This window comes from Corylus avellana, chromosome 7 (assembly GCF_965113065.1).
Source record: "Corylus avellana chromosome 7, dhCorAvel1.hap1.2, whole genome shotgun sequence".
Classification (NCBI taxonomy): Eukaryota; Viridiplantae; Streptophyta; class Magnoliopsida; order Fagales; family Betulaceae; genus Corylus; species Corylus avellana.
In genome coordinates, this window is record NC_142496.1 from 12,885,134 (window position 1) to 12,906,340 (window position 21,207).

General features: G+C 33.8%; 2 protein-coding genes across 2 annotated transcripts; both read right to left on the reverse strand.

Moving 5' to 3' along the window:
• Positions 1 to 15,273: 15,273 nt before the first annotated feature.
• On the reverse strand, positions 15,274 to 16,287 carry LOC132185244 (uncharacterized). Its single transcript, XM_059599043.2, has one exon. The coding sequence runs from the start codon at positions 16,285 to 16,287 to the stop codon at positions 15,274 to 15,276; it is 1,014 nt and encodes a 337-aa protein (XP_059455026.2).
• Positions 16,288 to 16,340: 53 nt separating this feature from the next.
• Positions 16,341 to 17,379, reverse strand: LOC148584477 (uncharacterized). Its single transcript, XM_088518472.1, has 2 exons — positions 16,560 to 17,379; positions 16,341 to 16,393 (listed from the first exon to the last, which is right to left on the reverse strand). Exons 1-2 carry the CDS (start codon positions 17,377 to 17,379, stop codon positions 16,341 to 16,343), a joined length of 873 nt encoding a protein of 290 aa, XP_088374598.1.
• Between the last annotated feature and the right edge of the window lie 3,828 nt (positions 17,380 to 21,207).

Sequence of the window (21,207 nt, forward strand, 5' to 3'; positions counted from 1 at the left end):
ATTATTTGACACGCATATATATACACGTAGATTGGGCTAACGCGCATAGATTTAGTTGAAAATATTTTGTTCTTAACGTCACTATTATCCTAAATAAATATAGAACAGAGATTTCAAAATCTTCACTTTAATGATGCGAAAACAACACATGAAATATTTTATATAGTGTATCAACAATGATCTTACTGTCATTGCTGATGTATTTTCTACTAGTGACGAAAAATATTGGTGTTGTGACTCTAACATTCATTTTTTTTTTAGATACTACATTCGTGACGACAACTCAGTCGTTGTTAATATATTATTAAGAGCACTCAAAATAATTTATGCAAAATAGATAACCAAAACTCACTTTATTTAATTTAGCTAATGAGTTTTTTTATAGGTACCCTATATCCAATTAGTTTTTATTTTTTTATTTTATTTTTATCTATATTATTTAAATATTCTTTCTTTATTCTTTAGTAATTCTATCATTATTTCTTTTCTAGAAATCGTATTTATTTCTTTATTTTTTCAATGGTAATTCTGTTAGCACAATAATTTTTCAACTGTTATTATTTTCAAACCATCATTTTTGTAACTGCAATGTTTTTGAAACGGTTCTACTTTATAACAATCATATTTTTTTAACAATTATATTCTCATATTTTAATGTCAATCATATTTAGCAAAATTCCAAAAGTTAGTCTGAGAGATAATTAAAGGGAAAAGTACTCAAGGATTCTTATATAGATCAAAGTCTTTGTTTTTTATGATTATTATTATTATCATTGCCTTACAAACAACACCTCAAACTCCAATTATATTATAACTTTATAAAGAAAAAAAAAAAAAAAAAAAAAAAAAAGATGACAAAATGGGTGATGCATAGACAAAAATGCCCATCGCCGCCCATCCGTTCCTATGATTTTGCTTTTGTGATATCTTGGCTGGCTTCCATGGAAATGGAGATGCTAATTATAATTAATTGTAGCAGGAGAGAGTAGCAGCTACTTCGTCATCAGCTTCTCCCTTCCCCATTTGAACAAGTCCATTAACTTAATTCAATATCTTCGATACCTGAAACTGCATTAATGCCATTTATTTGAGCATCCTTTATAGCATCTGGTATCTTCTCTTCTTTATTCTCCATGCTCTCTTTGTGCTTTTCCCATAGCACTGAGTAAAGCCCCACAACAATCAATGTTAAAATATATAAATATATTAAATATATTATAAAGCAGAAGAAAGAGAGAGAGAAGAGAGAGAGCGGAAGTATGTAATAGACTACATTGAATTGAGACTAATAATTAAAGAGTATTACAGAGGCCTCTATTTATAGAGAAGCTATAAGTGATAGTCAAGTAACCTAGTAGACTAAGGAAAGGTAAACCTAGTAGACTAAGGAAACCATAGAATCCATAAGGAAGTAAATAACCCTAGAATACTATCTATTATATTCTTAACATCCCCCTCAAACTCAAGACGTGAACTTGTTAAATATTGAGTTTGCTTCTTGATCACAGCTCTGAAGGAAACTGAAGGAAGCATCGGTGGCTCTTGAATATCGGCAACGTTTGGCCGGAATGGGCCAACTATGGGCCATATTGAAACTGGCAAACTATGGGTTGGAATGAACATTGAGTTTTGGATATTACCTCAAGGTAAAAAAAAAATGGTTTTTTTTTTTTTTTTTTCCACTTCTTTTCTTTTCTTTCTGACGACTCCCATCACTTCTCTTCTCACTTTTAACTCACCTTTCGGCTACCATGCATGTGCAACAAACATCCCATGTGCAAACACATACCACTTTCTCTTTCTTCCTCTTTTCTTGCATTATTTTCTTGCATGCTCGACAATTCTCTTATACTTTCTTATCTCTCTCTACATATTGGCAAATCTGCGTTTTGTGCTACAGGCTTGAAGGAAGGACGCCGGCATAAGGTAGTCCGGGAACGTCTGGTGGAGGGAAGGTCTCCGATACAGGGAAAGGACGCTGGCACAAGGTAGTCCGGGAACGTCCGATGGAGGAGAGGACGCCGGCACAGGGAAAGGACGCCAGCACAAGGTAGTCTGAAAACATCTGATAGAGGAGAGGACACTAGCACAAGGTAGTCTGGGAACGTCTGATGGAGGGAAGGTCTCTAGTATAGGGAAAGGACACCAGCACAAGGTAGTCCGAGAACATCTGATGGAGGTAAGGACGCCGGCACAAGGTACTCCGGGAACGTCCGATGGAGGTGCGATGGAGCTAAACAAATTGGATCTTCGGTGCATGAATTTGGAGGCGTGTTTGTGGAGATGTTTGTTGATGGTGCTGTTTATTGAAAAACATGTAAAATATAGGAAAAAGGAGAAGAAGGCGTGGCTGAGCGACGTGGTCTGATTGGTGTTTCTGGGGCTGTGGCTTGGTGGAGGAGAAGAGCACAGTGATGGTGTGAAGGTTCTGGATTGCCGGAGATGAGGTGGATAGATTGCAGTGGATTTGTATGGAGCCGGTGGTGGTGGGTTGATGGACGACGGGCAGCAGGGACGACGCGGTGGTTCTGTCACGAGGCTCAGCTGGCAGTGGGCTGTGGAAGGCAGTGGTGGAGTCGCATAGGACGGATCGACTGGCGTAAGCCAATGGCTCTGATACCATGTTAATATATATATATATTATAAAGCAAAAGAAGGAGAGAGAGAGAGAGAGCGGAAGTATGTAATAGACTACATTGAATTGAGACTAATAATTAAAGAATATTATAGAGGCCTCTATTTATAGAGAGGCTATGAGTGATAGTCAAGTAACCTAGTAGATTAAGGAAAGGTAACCTAGTAAACTAAGGAAAGGTAAACCTAGTAGACTAAGAAAACCCTATAATCCATAAGGAAGTAAATAACCCTAGAATAATATCTATTATATTCTTAACAATCAACACATAAGCACATCAACTTGAATAGAAAAATAAAAAAGTAGCACATCAACCTTGTTCTCTTGGCATCTCTTTAAAAAGGCAAATTGATCGCCATGTTCTATTAATTTTTATTTAACATATTCCATGATGATTTTTTTTTTCTAATTATATTCCATGATGATTAAATATTGAAAATTGTATGCAATCCAGTAATTCAAAGACTATAGATCCAAAAGTCCTTGACAATTATTATTTTTTTTTTATTTTTTATTTTTTACCATGAGTAATCTCAGCTTTTAACATAAAAATTCGAGCACTAATTCATTTGATGAATTGCAGCAAGAGACAAACCCAACTATCTCACTATTTCGACCAGCTAAAAGTACACAAAAATAAACATAGAAACATAGCTACACCACTTTCTGTCAAAAGCAACATAGAAACATTGCAACTGTGAGAATTTTATAGATATATAAACAACATACCAACAAGTAGAGTTGGTATTACGACTGTGAGAATCTTACAAACATATAAACAACATACAAATATATGCACTCCAAAATGTGAAACATTGCAACTTTGAGAATCCTATATATATAAGCAACATACGTTCCCGAGTCTCATGCGATGATGGTATTGTTAAATCACCATTTATTTTGAATTTTAAACTATTAAGAATAGATGAATTTAATCATTCATGTTTTAAACATTCCGCGAACCAAACGAGGCCTTAATTCATGTTCTAACGTTACTTAAACCTTCCATTAAATCTATTAGAATATATGATCAAATTTGATTATATTCAAATATGATTGTAATTGATTTAAATCACTTTTTATGTAATTAGATTTGATTCATTTGATATTTATATTCGTATACTATTTTATACTCTCCTCACCTTTTATAGTTTTCTTATGAATATGGATAATTTGTGTTGTAATTTATCATCAATTAATAAGTGAAAAATACAGCCCTATTGGAATTAAAATCAATAATACCAGGCAGTACAATTAATTTGAATGTAGAAAAGTTACTCGGTACATTTTTGAAATTTCTTTTATTAGTTTGACATAAGTTCCATACCCATTATGCTCATTTCAATCATCATCCATGTATTTAAAATTCAAGACCTCTTAAGGAGACATACATTATCATACAGTTGAAGGAGGAAGACGTTTGAACATATTTAGTAATGAAGCATTGTAAATGCTATGGACTTTCGTTGTATTATCTGATTGCCTATACAATCAATTATTTTGAAATCTCTGTTTGACGTCTAAATCCCCTATCTTATACGTACTTTCCAAATGTAATAGATCAGGTGACCATTATTCTAATTGCACTTTCACCTTTAAATTACAACCCCATTTCAACTCAAACCTACAAACTACTAAATTATTTCAAGTTACCTCTTGTGTCAAATTTAACTGTAAGTTTGGATGAAAAAGGTTACACGTGATCGATTGGCAAGTGCATCCAACTCATTTTTGCATGACTAATTTGGCCCTATTAGACACTGTTGAAGACTGCAATGTCGTCAAAGACTGCAATGTTCCGAATGCTCAAGTTGTTCAAGTTGTTCAAGTTGTTCCGAATGCTCCGCTGTCAAAGACTGCAATGTCGTCGCTGATAATTATTAATAGCAACGACATTAGTCGTTGTTAATAACTATCAAAAAAATTTGTCGCTGAACATGCCTCTTAAAAGCCAATGTCATCAGCGACGACACCAATGTCATAAGCGGTGTCGTCACTAATGGTCATCGCTAGCTAATGATCATGATGCACACATCAGCTAGCGATAACATATGTCATCGGTGATGTGTGCATCATCAGCGACATTAGATCGTCGCTAATGATATTTAGTATTGTCATCGCCAATGATAAATAATTTTTTAAAAAATAAATAATAAATAAATAAACGTGCCAAATACTTCGTTTTGGCTTATTAATTAATGTTTTAAATTGTTTGGTATGAATGATCTAAATCACGATTAATCATAAAAGATAACAAACCAAAAATGAAATTTTAGTCTTCCCAAGGTCATTAAGCAATGCTTATATCTATGTTATGAGATACTACTTAAAAGAAAAAAGAAAAAAAAGAAAAAAAAAAAAAAAAAAAAAGATTACTCAAATGCACTCCCAATTAGTGCCAAATTGTTTAAACATAACAATCATTCTCAAAACGAAATCTGATAAAACATTAGGTATTGAAAAACTGAGTCTTCCTCGTCAGATTACATCTCTAGGTGCATACATCCAAAAATTTACCGACTGTAATGTAACCTAAGCCAAAAGTGGGTAGCTAGGCGGTGGTAGATTCACTGTCAAAAGAACCAATAAATAATCATTGTCAGCAAATTGAAGCACATAACATAAAATATATCATTGTCAGCAAATTGAAGCACATGTATATAGCATAAACAAGCACAAATGAACAATAACCACTTGGTCTTTTTGTTATAGCAACAGTACCATGACCTATTATATCAGCGACGACAATATTTTGGGATGACTTTAGGAGGACTCTATGAAGACTTATAGCATTACTCATAATATTAATCACTTTCAAATGGGATAAACATTGGGATGATATTTGGTAAGTAAAATTAAAATTAACAAATGCTAATTAATGTGTTAAAAATTAAACCAATTTTATTTTTTAAATAACTTGATGTGGGAGGATTTATTTGATTGTGTTAAATTTTAAGTGAGATTTTTTTTATTCATCAAAAAATGTTTTTGTTTATTTTGCTCTCTATCTCTCGTTGAAAGCTCGCTGTGATATACGGTAATATTACCGGTGTTTCTTTATGTTTACTTGAGTATATACTAAATTTCGAAAATGAAATTTTTATAAGTAGAGGAGAATGTAACACCCCGAAATAAAAATAAAATTTATTAAAGTTAAGTATGATTTAATCTCTCAAGAACCTTATGAATGGATTGAATAAAGAGTTGGTCGTTTTGCATATTTTCCTATGCATCGATAGATCGATCAAGTAGTATGGATTGATTGATGAAACCCTAGCATCAATAGATCGATTTGGGAACTCAATTGATCGATGAACACTTACAGAATTGGGTTTTTGGACGTGCATGGGATCATTTAAATAGAAACTTCTCGACCTTTGGAGTGAGAGAGAGAAGGAGAAGGAAGAAGGATCTTGAGGATTTTGCTACAGAGGAAGTGTTCTCATAAAGGCCTGACCGTTTGAGTGGGATCTTTGAAAGTTCGGGAGGAAAATCTCGATTGTTTGAGTGGGGACGTCGGACGTTCAGGAGGAAAATCGATCGTTCGAGTGGGAGCGTTGAATGTTCAAAACTCATATTTGTGTTCTTAAAGAAAATGCAAGGTTTCAAGGGCTTTAAGGAAATGAAATTTATAGCATTTTATTGGAAACCATTTGTATGGGACCTTCAATAAGGATTTTTGATTTATATAATGTGATTGTTGTTTAAATTAATTAAATTTATTTCGGAGTATTAAAAAACTCCAACTAAAAAGGACAAAAATTTCCTCCAAACCAGTTTGAAGGAAATATCCTCCAACCCATTTAAAATAATGCTAAGTGTCTATAAACATTTAAAATATACATTAATTCTTAACGTCATTAATAGCAGTTTTGTAACTTAGACTAAATTTAATGTGTCTTCTAAATGTTTATAGACACTTGGCACTATTTTAAATGGGTTGAAGGATATTTAATACAGATTGATTTGGAGAAAATTTCCGTCGTCCAACTAAAAATTGACTAATAATATTAGAGAAACATAAAAAATTGCACTTTTCTTCCACTTTACTAATATGATAGTGAATATACTATTTCTCTACGCATCTCTTTTTCGCAAAATATTCTCATACCATTTTTCTTTCTACATATTCCATATTACGCTTTAGGATTCTCTCTGCTAGGGTTTCCTCTCTAGTAGCAAGTGCCACTCAAGAGGAGGGGGAGAACTTTTGCTCTCTCCTCCCCCTCCCCCGCGCATCTTCCACCAACGCTCCGATCTTCCTTTTTTGGCCTCGTCTTTTTCTGGGTTTGATGGGGGCTCTTGGATTGATCTTTTCGAAGCTCAATCTATCCCCCTTCCAGCATACCCACCTCAACGTGCGCTCACGGCTCCCGCTCCACGGCACTTTCGGCATCTTTTCCGGGCAACCAAGCTCCGATGTGTGGTCTATTGCGCTCCGGCTAGATTCCTCCGGCAGATTCCCTCCGCTCCCCACTCCGTTGGTGCTACTGGTTTGTGGGCTTTTTATTGCTTTGTTTTTCCTTGTATTTTAGTTTTTGTGCCGTTGTCCTGGCCGTTTGGGGCTGAAGACGTGAATAATACTTCTGGCTCTCGGGTCTAGAAGGGACTAGCTTTGGGTGTGGGTATTTTAATCATGCTTGGGAAATGGGCCTCTTGTGCCCCGGATGGAGTCTGCGTTCGCAGATCTACTTTATAAACTGAAGATTGGGCTGGGTTAGCAAATGTTTGACGTCATAGATTGGATTTCAATGTAAGATCTGTTTGTTTTTGATTTATGACGCGTAATCTTTAGCTTCGGCTATGACCTTATAGAAATGTATGTTATGTGATTGTAAGAGCTTTTTGCTTTTGACTTCTCTATTAATGAAATCAGATTGAATTTTCCTAAAGAAAAAAAAAAAAAATCTAATATGATAGTGTAAATTAGACAAGGTTTTGCTCTAAACAGGGTAAAAGGAATTTCCTCCAACCTATTCTATAAAAATGACAAGTTTCCTCTACATGTGAGAAGCACATGCTTTTTATGAAAAAAGAATAAAAAGCCTTACTAATAAATACTAGGTGCTCTTCTCATGTCCATGCCACTTAATCATTATAGGCTTAATATATAAGATGAGATCGACTAATTTCATTCTAAAAAAATACTATGCTAACTCCAAAAACTTGTTTATTACAATTGATGTGGAATTAATACTATGAAGCAATAAACAATTCAAACACCAAAATATGTAAAGTGATAAAGAAGCAGACACAAATATTTTTGTTACGAAGAGGAAAACTTTTAGAAACCGATCTAAAAGTAAAACCTTTCCGGGGCAACCAAACCTAAGAAATCACTATCAAAAGATTATCCAGAGATTATAGACACTAGGAACACTTACAATCCTTTGTAAGAACTTGGCTCTGTAAGATCAACAAGCCTATAACTCATCTCCTTTCTCACAATCTTCTTCAACGTGATTCTCCTTTACCGGACTCTTCCGATAGACTTTTCAACCGTAAATTTATCAAATGAATAATTAAAACTCTAAGAGATTTAATTTAACACTCACCACATATGATCTCTCTTAGCACAACCTCTGACGAATTTTCTGGGGTGAAAATTTGTACCTTTCTTCTATAATGATGTATATATATCAGTACATCAAACCCTAGACCTAAGCCCATTAAAAACACGTTTTTGGGCATAATAGGTATGAGTGTCCGGATAGGTTAATGGGCTGTCCGGACAGGGGAGGGTTGTCTGGACAGGACATTTAGAGGATGAAAATCAGCAATCATTAGCAATTTGTAAATTTTGTCGGTTCTTAATCAATAGCTTCGATTGATGACTGTTTGTGGTCCGATTGAGCTAAAACTTTGCAGGAACATTCATGACACATGAATATACATTATGAATGGTGGAGATATGATTCTGAGCATTCTATATCAGTGTTTGAGCCCATGGACAGTAGCCTCTGCATTTTGGAACCGAATTAAACCAACACAAGAATTAACAAACTCCATCTTTGGCAATTCGGTGACAATGGTAAACTTTGTATGGTGCTAGGCTTAATCTCATAGTGGGCTGCCGTAATGTCCGACAGCCTAAGACATGTGGGGGAAGTGTATGTGGTAGGGAGATAATGATCTCTTAAAGCCACATGGTCACCCATGGTCTCAGTGGTGTGTGCTCTTAGCAATTTAGAATTCCTTTCGACTCTAAGTTGTCTAGAACAACACTATATTAGATAATTTAAGAAAACATGATGCATTTAAAGTCCTAACTATGATTTTGCCAAACGCTTAACTGCATTTTTAAAAATCATATTTTCATTCAAATCGTAAATTTTAAAATCCCTATATTTAAATCGTACTTTTTAAAATCGTAAACTCAAATGGATCGTTGATATTTGAAGAATCTTATACATTTTCTTTCCAAAATATAGACAACCATACACTTTCATTACTAACAAAATATATACTAAAATAAATTAGTAATGATATAAGGAGGACTAGAGTCTTACTTGAGTCCTCCCAAAGGCGATTAACCTGTGTGTGGCTCACATGCATTGTAATTAATGATTGGGACTCCTTTGTATGACATGCAAAGAGTTGCTTTGCATGAATCTGTGTTTAGGATCTATCACTTTCTATGAATCTGTTTTACTTTCTATTTATACGCTTTCCTTTGTTATATATCTATATATGTATTGCTTTATTGGTATTGTATGAACATTTTAGTTACATTTGCAAAAGTGACGCTTGCCGCACATATGTTTAGTTGGTACTGCTTTTGTGTACTGTATTTAAAGTTTAAAAATGATGAAATCTCACAACTTGTGCCTTTTTGTAAAAGGTGGGGTGGTACAATATCGTTTTTTCATATATTATTAAGGTTCTTTGTGATATGAATTAACAATTAGGGAACGAATTAGAAGTTCAATTTTAAGGGAGACAGACTATGTACTGCATATAAAAAATTCCACAGGTCAAAATAAGAAAAAAAAAAAAAAAAACTTAATTGAACCTTGTTTCTATTAATTGAACCTTGTTTCTATCATTAAGTACTTTTCAGTTTAATTAAATATCTCACGTCTTAATTAAATAATTAAATTCATTACTTCCTATCAACTTAAATTTTTGAAATAAATGATGATTTGATATTAAGTGCCTCAGCCTAACCACATAGAGATTGAGGGGGAGAAAGAGACTTTTCTCACGATGTCATTGTTTCAAACCAAACGCTGAGACCAATCATCTCTTTTTATAGACTTAATATCATATGAAAACATTCATACATTTAAGTGTTTTGTTAATGCTATGGAGTAATGTTCAACTGGATATAGATGGGTTTGCTAGCTGATGGGCGTCTCCTAATTACTACGTACACGTCCAATATATTTGAATTCATTCAATCATCTAAAGCTCTAACAACCAAAAGCTTGGACGGACATATAGTCGCCATCATGCAATTGAATGGAGGGAGATGTTTCAACATCTTAATTAATAATGAATTAAGCATTTGCAAATGTTATGGAGAACTTATGTTGTATATATTGTGGACACAACAGTCGGATATCATTTAGAGTATGAAAAGTACTTCTTTCATTATTCCATTTAATGCATTGACAATGTTATGTTATGGACTACAATTTTTTGTTTCAACGCACAAGAGCTAGCCGATATCATTTACTATGCATCATCATCAAATTAATGCCCCTTGCACGTGATGCAGACGTCCTACGTGGAATTGCCAAAGGAACTTTCTAGTAGGCGCCTATATTAGTGTAGGCATCCTGTGATCTTTTTATTACTGTTGATTTTTTTTTTCCAATAAACTTTTACTTGTCCAAAATAAAAAAATAAAAAAAAATAATTCACCTGTAACAACCATGGTGTTGCCGTTACCTATCAATAAAGAGGCCCAACAAGAAAATTTGGTTTTTTCTGTGGACGTGCGGTCTTAGTAGGAGTTATTGCATAAAACATTAAAACATTCCGAAGGGGCTAAATGGATTAACAAATGCCGAAAAAAAAAAAAAAAAAAAATTCAAATAGAAAAAGATAAATTTAATCACTTAATTGTTAAGATTTAATCATTTAATTATTAAGTTAATACTTTTCTTCATGTGTGAACTTAAACTTCTTTTTAATAGGTGAAACTCAACACCTGAAATATTTAATTTAAGAGGAATGATAGGGACCCAACTTTTTTGCCCAACAAAAGTCCAACTTTTGTCTTATTTATTTTTTAAAAATAAAATAAAATAAAAAATGAAAAAAATGTTTAAAGCAACCCTATCTATTTTTTGTCTTTCTTTTATTTGATATTTTTTTAAAAATGAAAAATGGTATTTTTTTCATAATAATGTCATTTTTTTTAAGAAAATGTCATTATTATGAAGAAAAATACTATTTTTCATTTAAAAAAAAATACTAAATAAAAGAAAGGCCAAAAATAGATAGGGTTGCTTCAGACATTTTTTCCATTTTTCATTTTGGTTTTTTTAGAAAAAAAATAAAAGGTAAAAGTTGGACTTTTGTTGGACAAAAAAGTTGAGCCTTTAGCATTTCTCTTAATTTAAATAAAGTGAATTGACAAAATCAAGCTTCAATTATTGAATTTTTAATTTTAATACAATGTTAAATTACTATTTGTCTTAATCATTACTTTAATAATAATTTTTTCAGTGTTGGAACTTGGATAGGGCCTTTGGCACATGGCCAATTCATATAGATCATAGGTCTTTGGGCCTTTGGCACTCAAACAGTGGCACCCAAATTTGTCATCACGCAAAGAACTACAGGAGATTCCACAATGGATTAATTAAGTTTTATGGGGTTCCTGCTAGTGCTAGGGAGTATTGGGCACTTGCAAGCGACTCTTTCACCTTGACATATATAGCCATGATAGTACAAAACCATATCTGTGGATTTAAAACCACTTCTTCTCATGCCAACCATCAAAGAATTTTGTGTGAAAATAAGCGCAAAATGGAAGATGAGTTCTAAAAGGCTTAATTAACAATCTGTTCGTCCATCAATTTGTTGTAATTTTTTTTTTTTACGTATCTAAGACAAATCCTTAAAAAAAAAAAAAATAAATAAATAAAAATCTGTAAATAACAAAAGCCCAAAAAAACTGTAAGTTCAATTTTAAGGGAGTCACACTGCATATAAAAAATTTTAGAGGTCAAAATAACAAAAAATAATTTACTTAATTGAACCTTGTTTCTATTAATTGACTTTTCATTTCAATTAAATATCTTATGTTTTAATTAAATGATTAAATTCATTGTTTCCTACCAACTTAAGTTTTTAAGATAAATGGTAATTTAATATTACGTGCCTCAACCTCACCATATAGCTAGAGAGAGAGAGAGAGAGAGAGAGAATTTTCTCATGTTGTCATTATAGCTGGGCTTGCTAACTAATGTGTGTCTCCTCATTACTACACCTACTATACATTTGGATTCATGATTCCATCATCAAAAGGTCTAACAACCAAAAGCTTGGGCGGACATATAGTAGCTATCATGCAATTGAAGGGAGGAATTAAGATGTTTCAACATCTTAATTAATAATGAATTAAGCATTTGCAAATGTTATGGAGTACTTTTGTTGTATATGTATATATATTGTCCACACAACAATCGGATATCATTTAGGGTAAGAAAAGTACTTCTTTCATTATTCCATTTCATGCATCGACAATGTTATGTTATGGACTACAGTTTTTTGTTTCAACGTACAAGAGCTAGCCCATATCATTTATTATGCATCATCATCAAATTAATGCCCCTTGCACGTGATGCACACGTCCTACGTGGAATTGCCAAAGGAACTTAAGACGATTAACCTGCATGTGGTTTATCATGGGCATCTTTAACATGGCTTTTAAACTAACTTTTAAGTTAAATTTAGTAATTTTGGTACTCTAACAGACCTTCCAGAATGGTAATTTTCTTAAAATTTGCTATAGTAAACTTTCAAATATGAAAGTTTATTGTAGCACCTTATAAACATTTTTTATTCTTTGTTTCTCCTCTCTCCTCTCTCTCCCTCTCCCTCTCCCTCTCTCATTTATCTATAATAAAAAATAGATTAAAAAACAATATTTAAATAAAGTAGATTGTAAAATGAGAGCCCCCTACTGTGCGGTCAGACCTCAAAAGTGGCATTTTGCAGCATTCAATCTCATTGTGACACATCATTTATTTAAGAAAATTGCAAAAAAAACTAAAATAAGACCAAACACAACAAATCAAAATAAAAAAAAATACAAAAAATACCCACCCAGCAAATCCACGGCGTGGTCTCGTGGGTCAGGCGAGGGTTTGGCATGACCCACGGCTGCGTATGGCCATGACCCATCGTGGGTTAGGCGAGACCCATCGTGGGTCTTGCCAGATCCATGGTGTGGGTCTCGCCAAACCCACGCCGTGGGTCTGGTGTGACCCATCGTGGGTCTGGTGTGACCCACGGCTAGGTCTGGCCGTGACCCAACCATGGGTCACCTCTTCGGCGACTTTGAGTCACCCTCTCCAACGACTTTTTTGCCAAACTTAGCCTCAAAAATCGATTTTAATGCCTCAAAAATCAATTCTAATGCCACAAAACTCGTTTCTAATGCCTCAAAAATCGATTATAATGCCTCAAAACTAGTTTTTGGATTAAAAACTAAAACCTAGAGGAAAAGGTTAATCCTTAGAAATTTGTTCAAACTAAAGCTGAAGAAGAATGTCACTCACGGCGCCGGAGATAGGCCCAGCCAGAGCTACGAGACCCACGATGAGACCCATGCCACACCCCTTCACCGACGCCATTTCAGTGGCTGGGAAGACCCATTAGGAAAAAAAAAAAAAAAAAAAAAAAAAAACTGACCAAAAATGATTTTGAACTCAAATGAAAAGCCAAAGAAAAAAAGAAAGAAAAGTTACCCATGGCCATTTCTTCTTTCTCTTCTCTGCCAGACCCACACCATTTCTTCTTTCTCCTTCTTTCTCTCTTTTCTTTCCTTTTTTTTTTTTTTTTTTTTTTATCTGGTGTATTGGGTTGTAAGCTAAGCTTGTGCACTTAGCTTAGGTGGCAGTAGATGATTGGGGGCCGCAAAAGTTGGGTTTTGCAGCCCGACCAAATAGGAGGTTTATTCTTATAAAATAGATAGTGTGTTGAAGTTCATTGTGAAAAACTAGTAGCTAAACTAAAAAAAATAGATTTTGAATGGCTAAAATAGTCATCAACTGCCGGAGATACTCCATGCATTGTAATTAATGATTGGGACTCTTGTGCATGACATGCAAAGAGTAGTACCTCTCATATTAATGGACCCTAGCTTGTACGTGTCAACTATTTATACAGCAACAGTCCACAACATTTACTTTTTTTTTTTTGGACATATTTGCACAAGAGGGAGAGAGGAGATTTGAACTATTGACCTTCGCTTCATAAGGCATGATTTCCAGCCGGTTGAGCTACTCCTTAAGGACCACAACATTTACTAAAGATGTTCCAATGTCTTCCTCCTTCAACTGCATGATAATCTCTGCCCACACAAGAGAGTTGTTACAAGTTTTGATTGATAAATACATGGATGATTTATTAATGAATCTTAGAAATATGGAAAAATATATATATATTTTCTATATTTGATTGATATCATAGTATTCTTTATTTAGGAGTTGATAGTAATCAAATCCTGTAAATGTAACCAAATTTTGGGGATTTGATTATCACTTGTATTCGCTCACTACCCTATATATAAATAGAGACTTTCATATTGTAAAAAAAAAAAAAAAAAAAAAAGTTAACGAGATCACAACATAGCCATAAGGGCAATTAAGAGTGGTGGGCGTTGATGTCTAATACCGAACTACCCTCTTTTGCTTCCGCCATATTTTATATTTCCGACAAATTTCTACAAATTCGATCTAATATAAAAATAAATCTAAAAAATGTTTCAAACAACTTTCCTCCAACCCACTAGAATAGAATCTATTAAGAGCAAGTAAAATAATGCTATAAACAATATTTTTAATTATCCCGCAATTCATGTTCAAGGATAACAAGCACGATCTCTTCGGGGTAAAAGAAATGCTAAATTGTTCTAGAGGGATAAAGATTGCAGGTGCATTATTTCAAAGAGTTTGATTTGGGTGTGATCTAAAATCAATTCCATTGACTTTAGGGGTGTTCGCGATTCCTCTGTTTGTCAGTCATTTTTTTTTTTGGAAAAAAATATAAAAAAGTCTCTCAAACTAACAACCGTTTTTTAAAAGAGTCTCACGATGTTCAAAAGGTGTTAAAGTAGCCCATCAAGTTCAGTGGCGGACCCAGGAAATTCGTCCATGAGGGGCATGGTTTTTTTTTTTTTTTTAAATGAATACAAAAAATAAAGTTTAACAAAAATATAACAAGCTGAATAAGTGAATAATTCAACAAAAATTTTAATTATGTTCTAAAACATGTAAATACAACTTACCAGTGGCGGACCCAGGAAATTCGTCCATGAGGGGCATGGTTTTTTTTTTTTACAAAAAATAAAGTTTAACAAAAATATAACAAGCTGAATAAGTGAATAATTCAACAAAAAATTTTAATTATGTTCTAAAACATGTAAATATAACTTACAATTTGTTTTGTCACGACTAGCACTAAGGCAATTGTCCTCGACGAGTCTTCATACCTTGGAATCGCTTCATGATTTCTTGATTACTGATAGTCTTGAATATATCTTTCTCAATGTACGTAACCAAACAATCATTCATCCATTGATCTCCCATTCGGTTGCGTAAACGATTTTTAACAATATTCATTGCTGAAAATGCTCTCTCAACAGATGCTGTCGCAACTGGCAGAATCAATGACAATGTTACCAATGAATAAACCAAGTGATATACGACATCCTTTTTCATCTCTACCAATTTCTCAGCGAGTTGTCCAATCCCTTTGAGTGTTGCAAATTCATCACTAGAACGCATGTCAACGATATATGTTTCAAGTTGGTTGTCTAAAGTAATAAGTTGAACTGCTGAAAAATCATTCGGATAGAATTGAGCAAGACGAAGTAATTTCTCCTTGTTAAAAGAAGCAAACATGTCATCTGGACTCAAGCACGCAACACAGAGTAATAATTCAGAATTTGCTTCATTAAAGCGACTGTTAAGTTCTTGGAGTTGCATATCTAAAACAGTATAATAAAGCTCCACACGGTAATGGTGTGAATTTTTCATGCCTTGAGCTTTTCGTCGTGATCGAGGTTGATAAAGTTCATCCATATTGGGGACAAGAATATTGTTTTTGGTACAAAACTTAGAAACTTCTTCAAATAAGGAATCCCACCCATCTTCTCTCATAGCCTGTAAGCGCAGCTTTGAAATTTCAACTAGCTTCATTGCATTCAGAATATCTTGGTCTTTTCGTTGGAGTGCTTGAGATAACTCATTTGTAATCCCCAAAACATTTTTCATCAAATGTAAATTGAAAGCAAAATCAAAAGTTTGGAGTGATTGAATTAGTATATTTGCTTCTGCTCTCTGTTCAGAATTTAAACCATCTTCAATTACGTCTTCAACCGTATCGATAACAGAAGAAAACATGGTAAAAAGACTAATAATTGCACCATAATGAGAACTCCAACGTGTATCACCAGGTCTCTTTATGTTCATTTCTTGATTCAAGCCACGACCAGTTGGCATTTCATTATTTTGTAGTGCTTCTACTACTTCAGCAGTTCGTTTTTCACGAAGTACGTCACGACGTTTGCAAGATGCTCTAACAACATTAAAGATACTATTGACCAAACTAAAAAAAGTTGCAATTTGAATGTGATTTTTGGCAACAGCAACTAAAGTGAGTTGAAGCTGATGTGTAAAGCAATGAACATAATAGGTAGACAAATTGTCATTCAAAATAAGTGTTTTAAGTCCATTCAACTCACCTCGCATATTGTTAGCTCCATCGTATCCTTGTCCTCGCAATCTGCTAATACTTAAATTATGTTTGCTAAGCACTGAATCAATTGTCTTCTTCAATTCTGCAGCTGTGGTAGTGCTAACATGTGTAATGCCTAAAAAACGTTCCATCACATGGCCCCGCTTATCTACATAACGCAAAACAATTGCCAATTGTTCTTTAATAGATATATCACGGGATTTATCAACTAGGATAGCAAATGACGAGTCTCCAAGATCTTTAAGAATAGCATCTATAGTTTCACTTGCTGCAGCATTTGCTATATCTTTTTGAATGTATGGTGCAATCATTTGACGATTTTCAGGAGCATTTTCTAAGACTACCTTGTCAATTTCTTCATTATGTGTCGCAAGAAACCGCAACAATTCACGAAAATTTCCTTGATTACTTGAACCTTTAGATTCATTATGGCCACAAAATGCTAATCCTTGTTGTTGTAAAAAGCGAATACAATCAACTGATGCATTCAAACGAGTCCTATATATCATTTTCTGCTGATCCGATTGCTTGTCAAAAAATGTTATCATACTTTGTTTATGGTTTAACAAAGCTTCACATTTTTGCCGAGCTTGATTATGTGCACTATTGTGAGCCCCCACATGACCTTCGAACTTCTCTTTCTTTTTCCAATTACTAAACCCTTCAGTAACAAAAGTTTCTCCTCCTACTTGATTTCCAATGTCCGGTTTGAAGAGATAACAATATAAGCAATATGCAGCATCTTTCTCCTTACTGTACTCCAACAATTTATATTCTTTAAACCATGTTGGATTAAAACGACGCATTGTTTGTCCAAACTTTTTTCTTGGAAAATCATGGTCAAATGGTTGACAAGCTCCTTTTTGTAGATATGCTCTTCGAATTTGGTTTCTATCACTAGAATGATAATCACACATTTTTTTTTCTAAAACAAGGATCTGAGGGCAGATTTGCTAAATCTACTTCAACACGAAGTCGTTTAGAATTTGATTGGAGCTCAATAGAATCGTTGTTTTTCTCCATAATCTCAGATAACTACAAATATATATTCATAAATAATTAAATATAAAAACAATTGTCAAGAATAGGCTGAATTAATAGCAATATAAATATTAAAACAATCAATTGAAAAGAACAATTTAAATCTAAATCTAAAAATTTAATTACATCCATCAATTTTTCGTTGAAGTTGTTATCAAGAATAAGCTGAATTAATAGCAATATAAATATTAAAGCAATCAATTGAGAACAATTTAAATCTAAATCTACAAATTTAATTACATATTTACATAATTACATCCATCAATTTTTGTTGAAGTTATTATCAAGAATAGGCTGAATTAATAGCAATATAAATATTAAAACAATCAATTGAAAAGAATAATTTAAATCTAAATCTAAAAATTTAATTACATATTTACCTACCTCAATTTTTCGTTGAAGTTATTATCAAGAATAGGCTGAATCGATGATTCGGTAAATCCTGAATAGCAATATAAATATTAAAACAATTAATTTAAAAGAATAATTTAAATCTAAATATCTCCACAAGAAGCCATGAATTTATATAAGAACATAATGAACATTTAAAGGGTACCTGGAGCTGGGTTCGCAGGAAGAAGGACGAAGAGAAATTTGGGTAATTTGAAATTTGATTAGAAAATTGTATTGTGCACCACTCACATAGATTAGAAAGTTTCAAAGCACAAGCAACGTTGTAGAATAGCCTTCAATTTTTTTTTTTTCTTGTCTGGCAGACTGGGAATTGAGATCCTTCCAATTGAACAAAAATTGAAGATTCTCCAATTGTTAATCGTGGTTCTTCCTTTTAAATTTAATGGTCTATAAAATGTCGGCTGTTTTTGTATAACCTAGACATTAAATGGTGGCTTTTGTTTTACCGAGGTTTAAATGATTTTATAGACCATTAGATTTAAAATGAAGGGCCACGATTAATAATTAGAGAATTTTCAATTTTTACCCAATTAAAAATTTTCAAATTTTTTCCCAATTAAAGAAAATCGGGATTCAGATCCGCAGCCTAGCAGGCCTGACGCCTGGCCTGCCCCCTTGGCCAATGGCCTTGGACTTGTCTTACACGCATCCCATCCCTGGAGGCATATTATAATTTTTCTGTCTTGTGTGTTGTGTCATGACAATAGATTATAATTTTATTAATTTATAATATTATTTTTTCCACTCCAAAGTCCAAAGCAGGCTGCACCTATACGAATTTCAACGAAAAACTGAACTGTTCATCATCTTCAAGCTTTCAACATTTCATTTTTCTGCAAAACTGCAACATTCAACTTCTTAAAAATTTTCAAATTTCAACGGAGCATAATATAGCCGGAGCTTGAGGAAGGGGGCATAATCATGGCTAAGAGGGGCATAATCAGGACATAAAATTTTTTTTACCATACTCAAGGGGGATTTTTGGGAGTTGGCGATGGGCAGATGCCCCCCCTCGACCCCCCCTAGATCTGCCCCTGGATGGGTAGTTCAACATGTTAGCAAGTTAGCTAATGGAGTTGGGCATCATTTAGCGTTTATGCATGGGGAGGGTAGAGAATGGAGACATGACTTCCCGTTTTACGTGGAAGAAACTTTATCTGATGTTGTTTAAGATTGGCTTTGGCCTTTTATGAGAACCATTTCAAAATAAATAAATAAATAAATAAAATAAAATAAAACTCAATATTATGAACATTCAAAAAAGTACTTTGGTTGTAGAAAAAAGTATGCGCAAGATTTTTTGTTATAGTTTAATGTCAAAATTTAAACACAACTATGGGAATATGGGATTTTACTAACCATCTAGGTTATTACGGTTAGCGATTTTAGCCAATAAGCACTAACGGTAACTGCCTTTTCACCTTTATTTTGCTCTCGACATGGAGCTAGCCTGAAATAAGGAGAACCATTCAACATTAGGACATGTGGCTGTTAATGAAGTAATTGAGAAGTAGTTCATAACAATTGTAGTCTATTACTACCATAACTGAGCATGTGGGATCGGGATCCCCGACAATACTGCCAAAATTACCCATCAAATTTTCTTCAAATCCTAGCCATCCAATGCTATCCAACGGCCACTAGCTTGACACGTGTCCCACTCAAGATGAATAATAAAATATTATTTATTTAGGGGAATTGGATATTATAAAGACTATATATATATATATAGTCTTTATAATATCCAATTCCCCCCCCCCCCCCCCCCCCAATAATACTGTGCACATGTATATATAAATATACAAAAAAATGCTACATATATATATTTTTTTTATATATATACACACAAAACAACATGACTATATATATTTATATATATACATGTGTGAGGTGCTAATCATTTATCCAATAAGTCTTACACATATAAAAATTTTACTATTGCTATTATCATTATCATGGATGTATAATATTCAATCAAAAAAATCTGTCTAAACAAAATATATATATAATCTCTATAAAACCTACAAACTAACATTTCAATAATAAGAGTCAAACTCCTTAGATAACCACCTATACAAGAATCATAAAATACCCATAAGAAGCAAATATTAACCTATCCTAAATCTCTTTCAAGAAAATAAAATAAAATGATAATACAGAAAGGGTCCTTACCGCTACTGTGCTAGAATGGGGTTGCAAGAAAAAAAACTGGAAATAATCTCCTATTTTTGCTACTGAGTGGTCGTGAGGGGAAGAGAAGACCTTTAGGGTATATATAGTGTATCAAAGAGAGCTGAGAGAGATATATAATAATATAGAAATTAAGCTAAATGACATGTGTCAAATGGATATGAGGAAGAATCATGCAAGAGGACAAATGTCCCTTACGTGGAGGCTTCTCCTTATGCATGAAAACACATGGCAAATCCCAAAAAAAGGTAGGACACGTTGATAGCTTGGAGGCTACGCCTCTTTTTTTTTTTTCTAATTATTATTATTATTAAGCAATAAATCTAGAAGACTCCCAAATATTTAATAGGCTAATAATCCCATTAATACTCTCCTAACTAAAGAGTCCTCATACATATATATATATATATACCTATCACGCACCACGTTGAGTTAAGAAGAGATAAAATCTCTTCCTATATCTAGGAGATCTACATGGTATTTAATTGGATAAAAACTCACCTAAAGTTATATTCTAATGGCTTATCTATATATGTGTATATAAATATTCACATGAATTAAATACAGCAACTATATATATAACAAAAAAAAGCTTTATAAATTTATTTTAGTCTACAAAATTAATAGGATGTCACAGTTGGAGTTGGGAGGCCGGAGGCGGTGCACAGAGCCTGGCAACGGCAGAACCCGGTTCTAACCCGTTGGGTTGAAAATCTTGGATCCGGGTGATTTTTCAAATACTCCAATATCCCCCCTTAAACTCAAGGTTTGGGAAAAAGAAAGGGATTTTTTTTTTTAGGTCCGCCGGAAAACTCTCTGGAGGTGGCCAGAGTTGGGCGGCAATGCATTGCGACTGGCAGTGGCAGCTGGTGGCTGAGGGTGGTTGTTGGATGGGCTGAAGCCTTGGATCAATTCCAAAATTTGGGCTTAAAGCCTTGAAGAAATTGAGCCGGTTAAATGGGCCAATATTTTGGCAAGCAAACCCATAG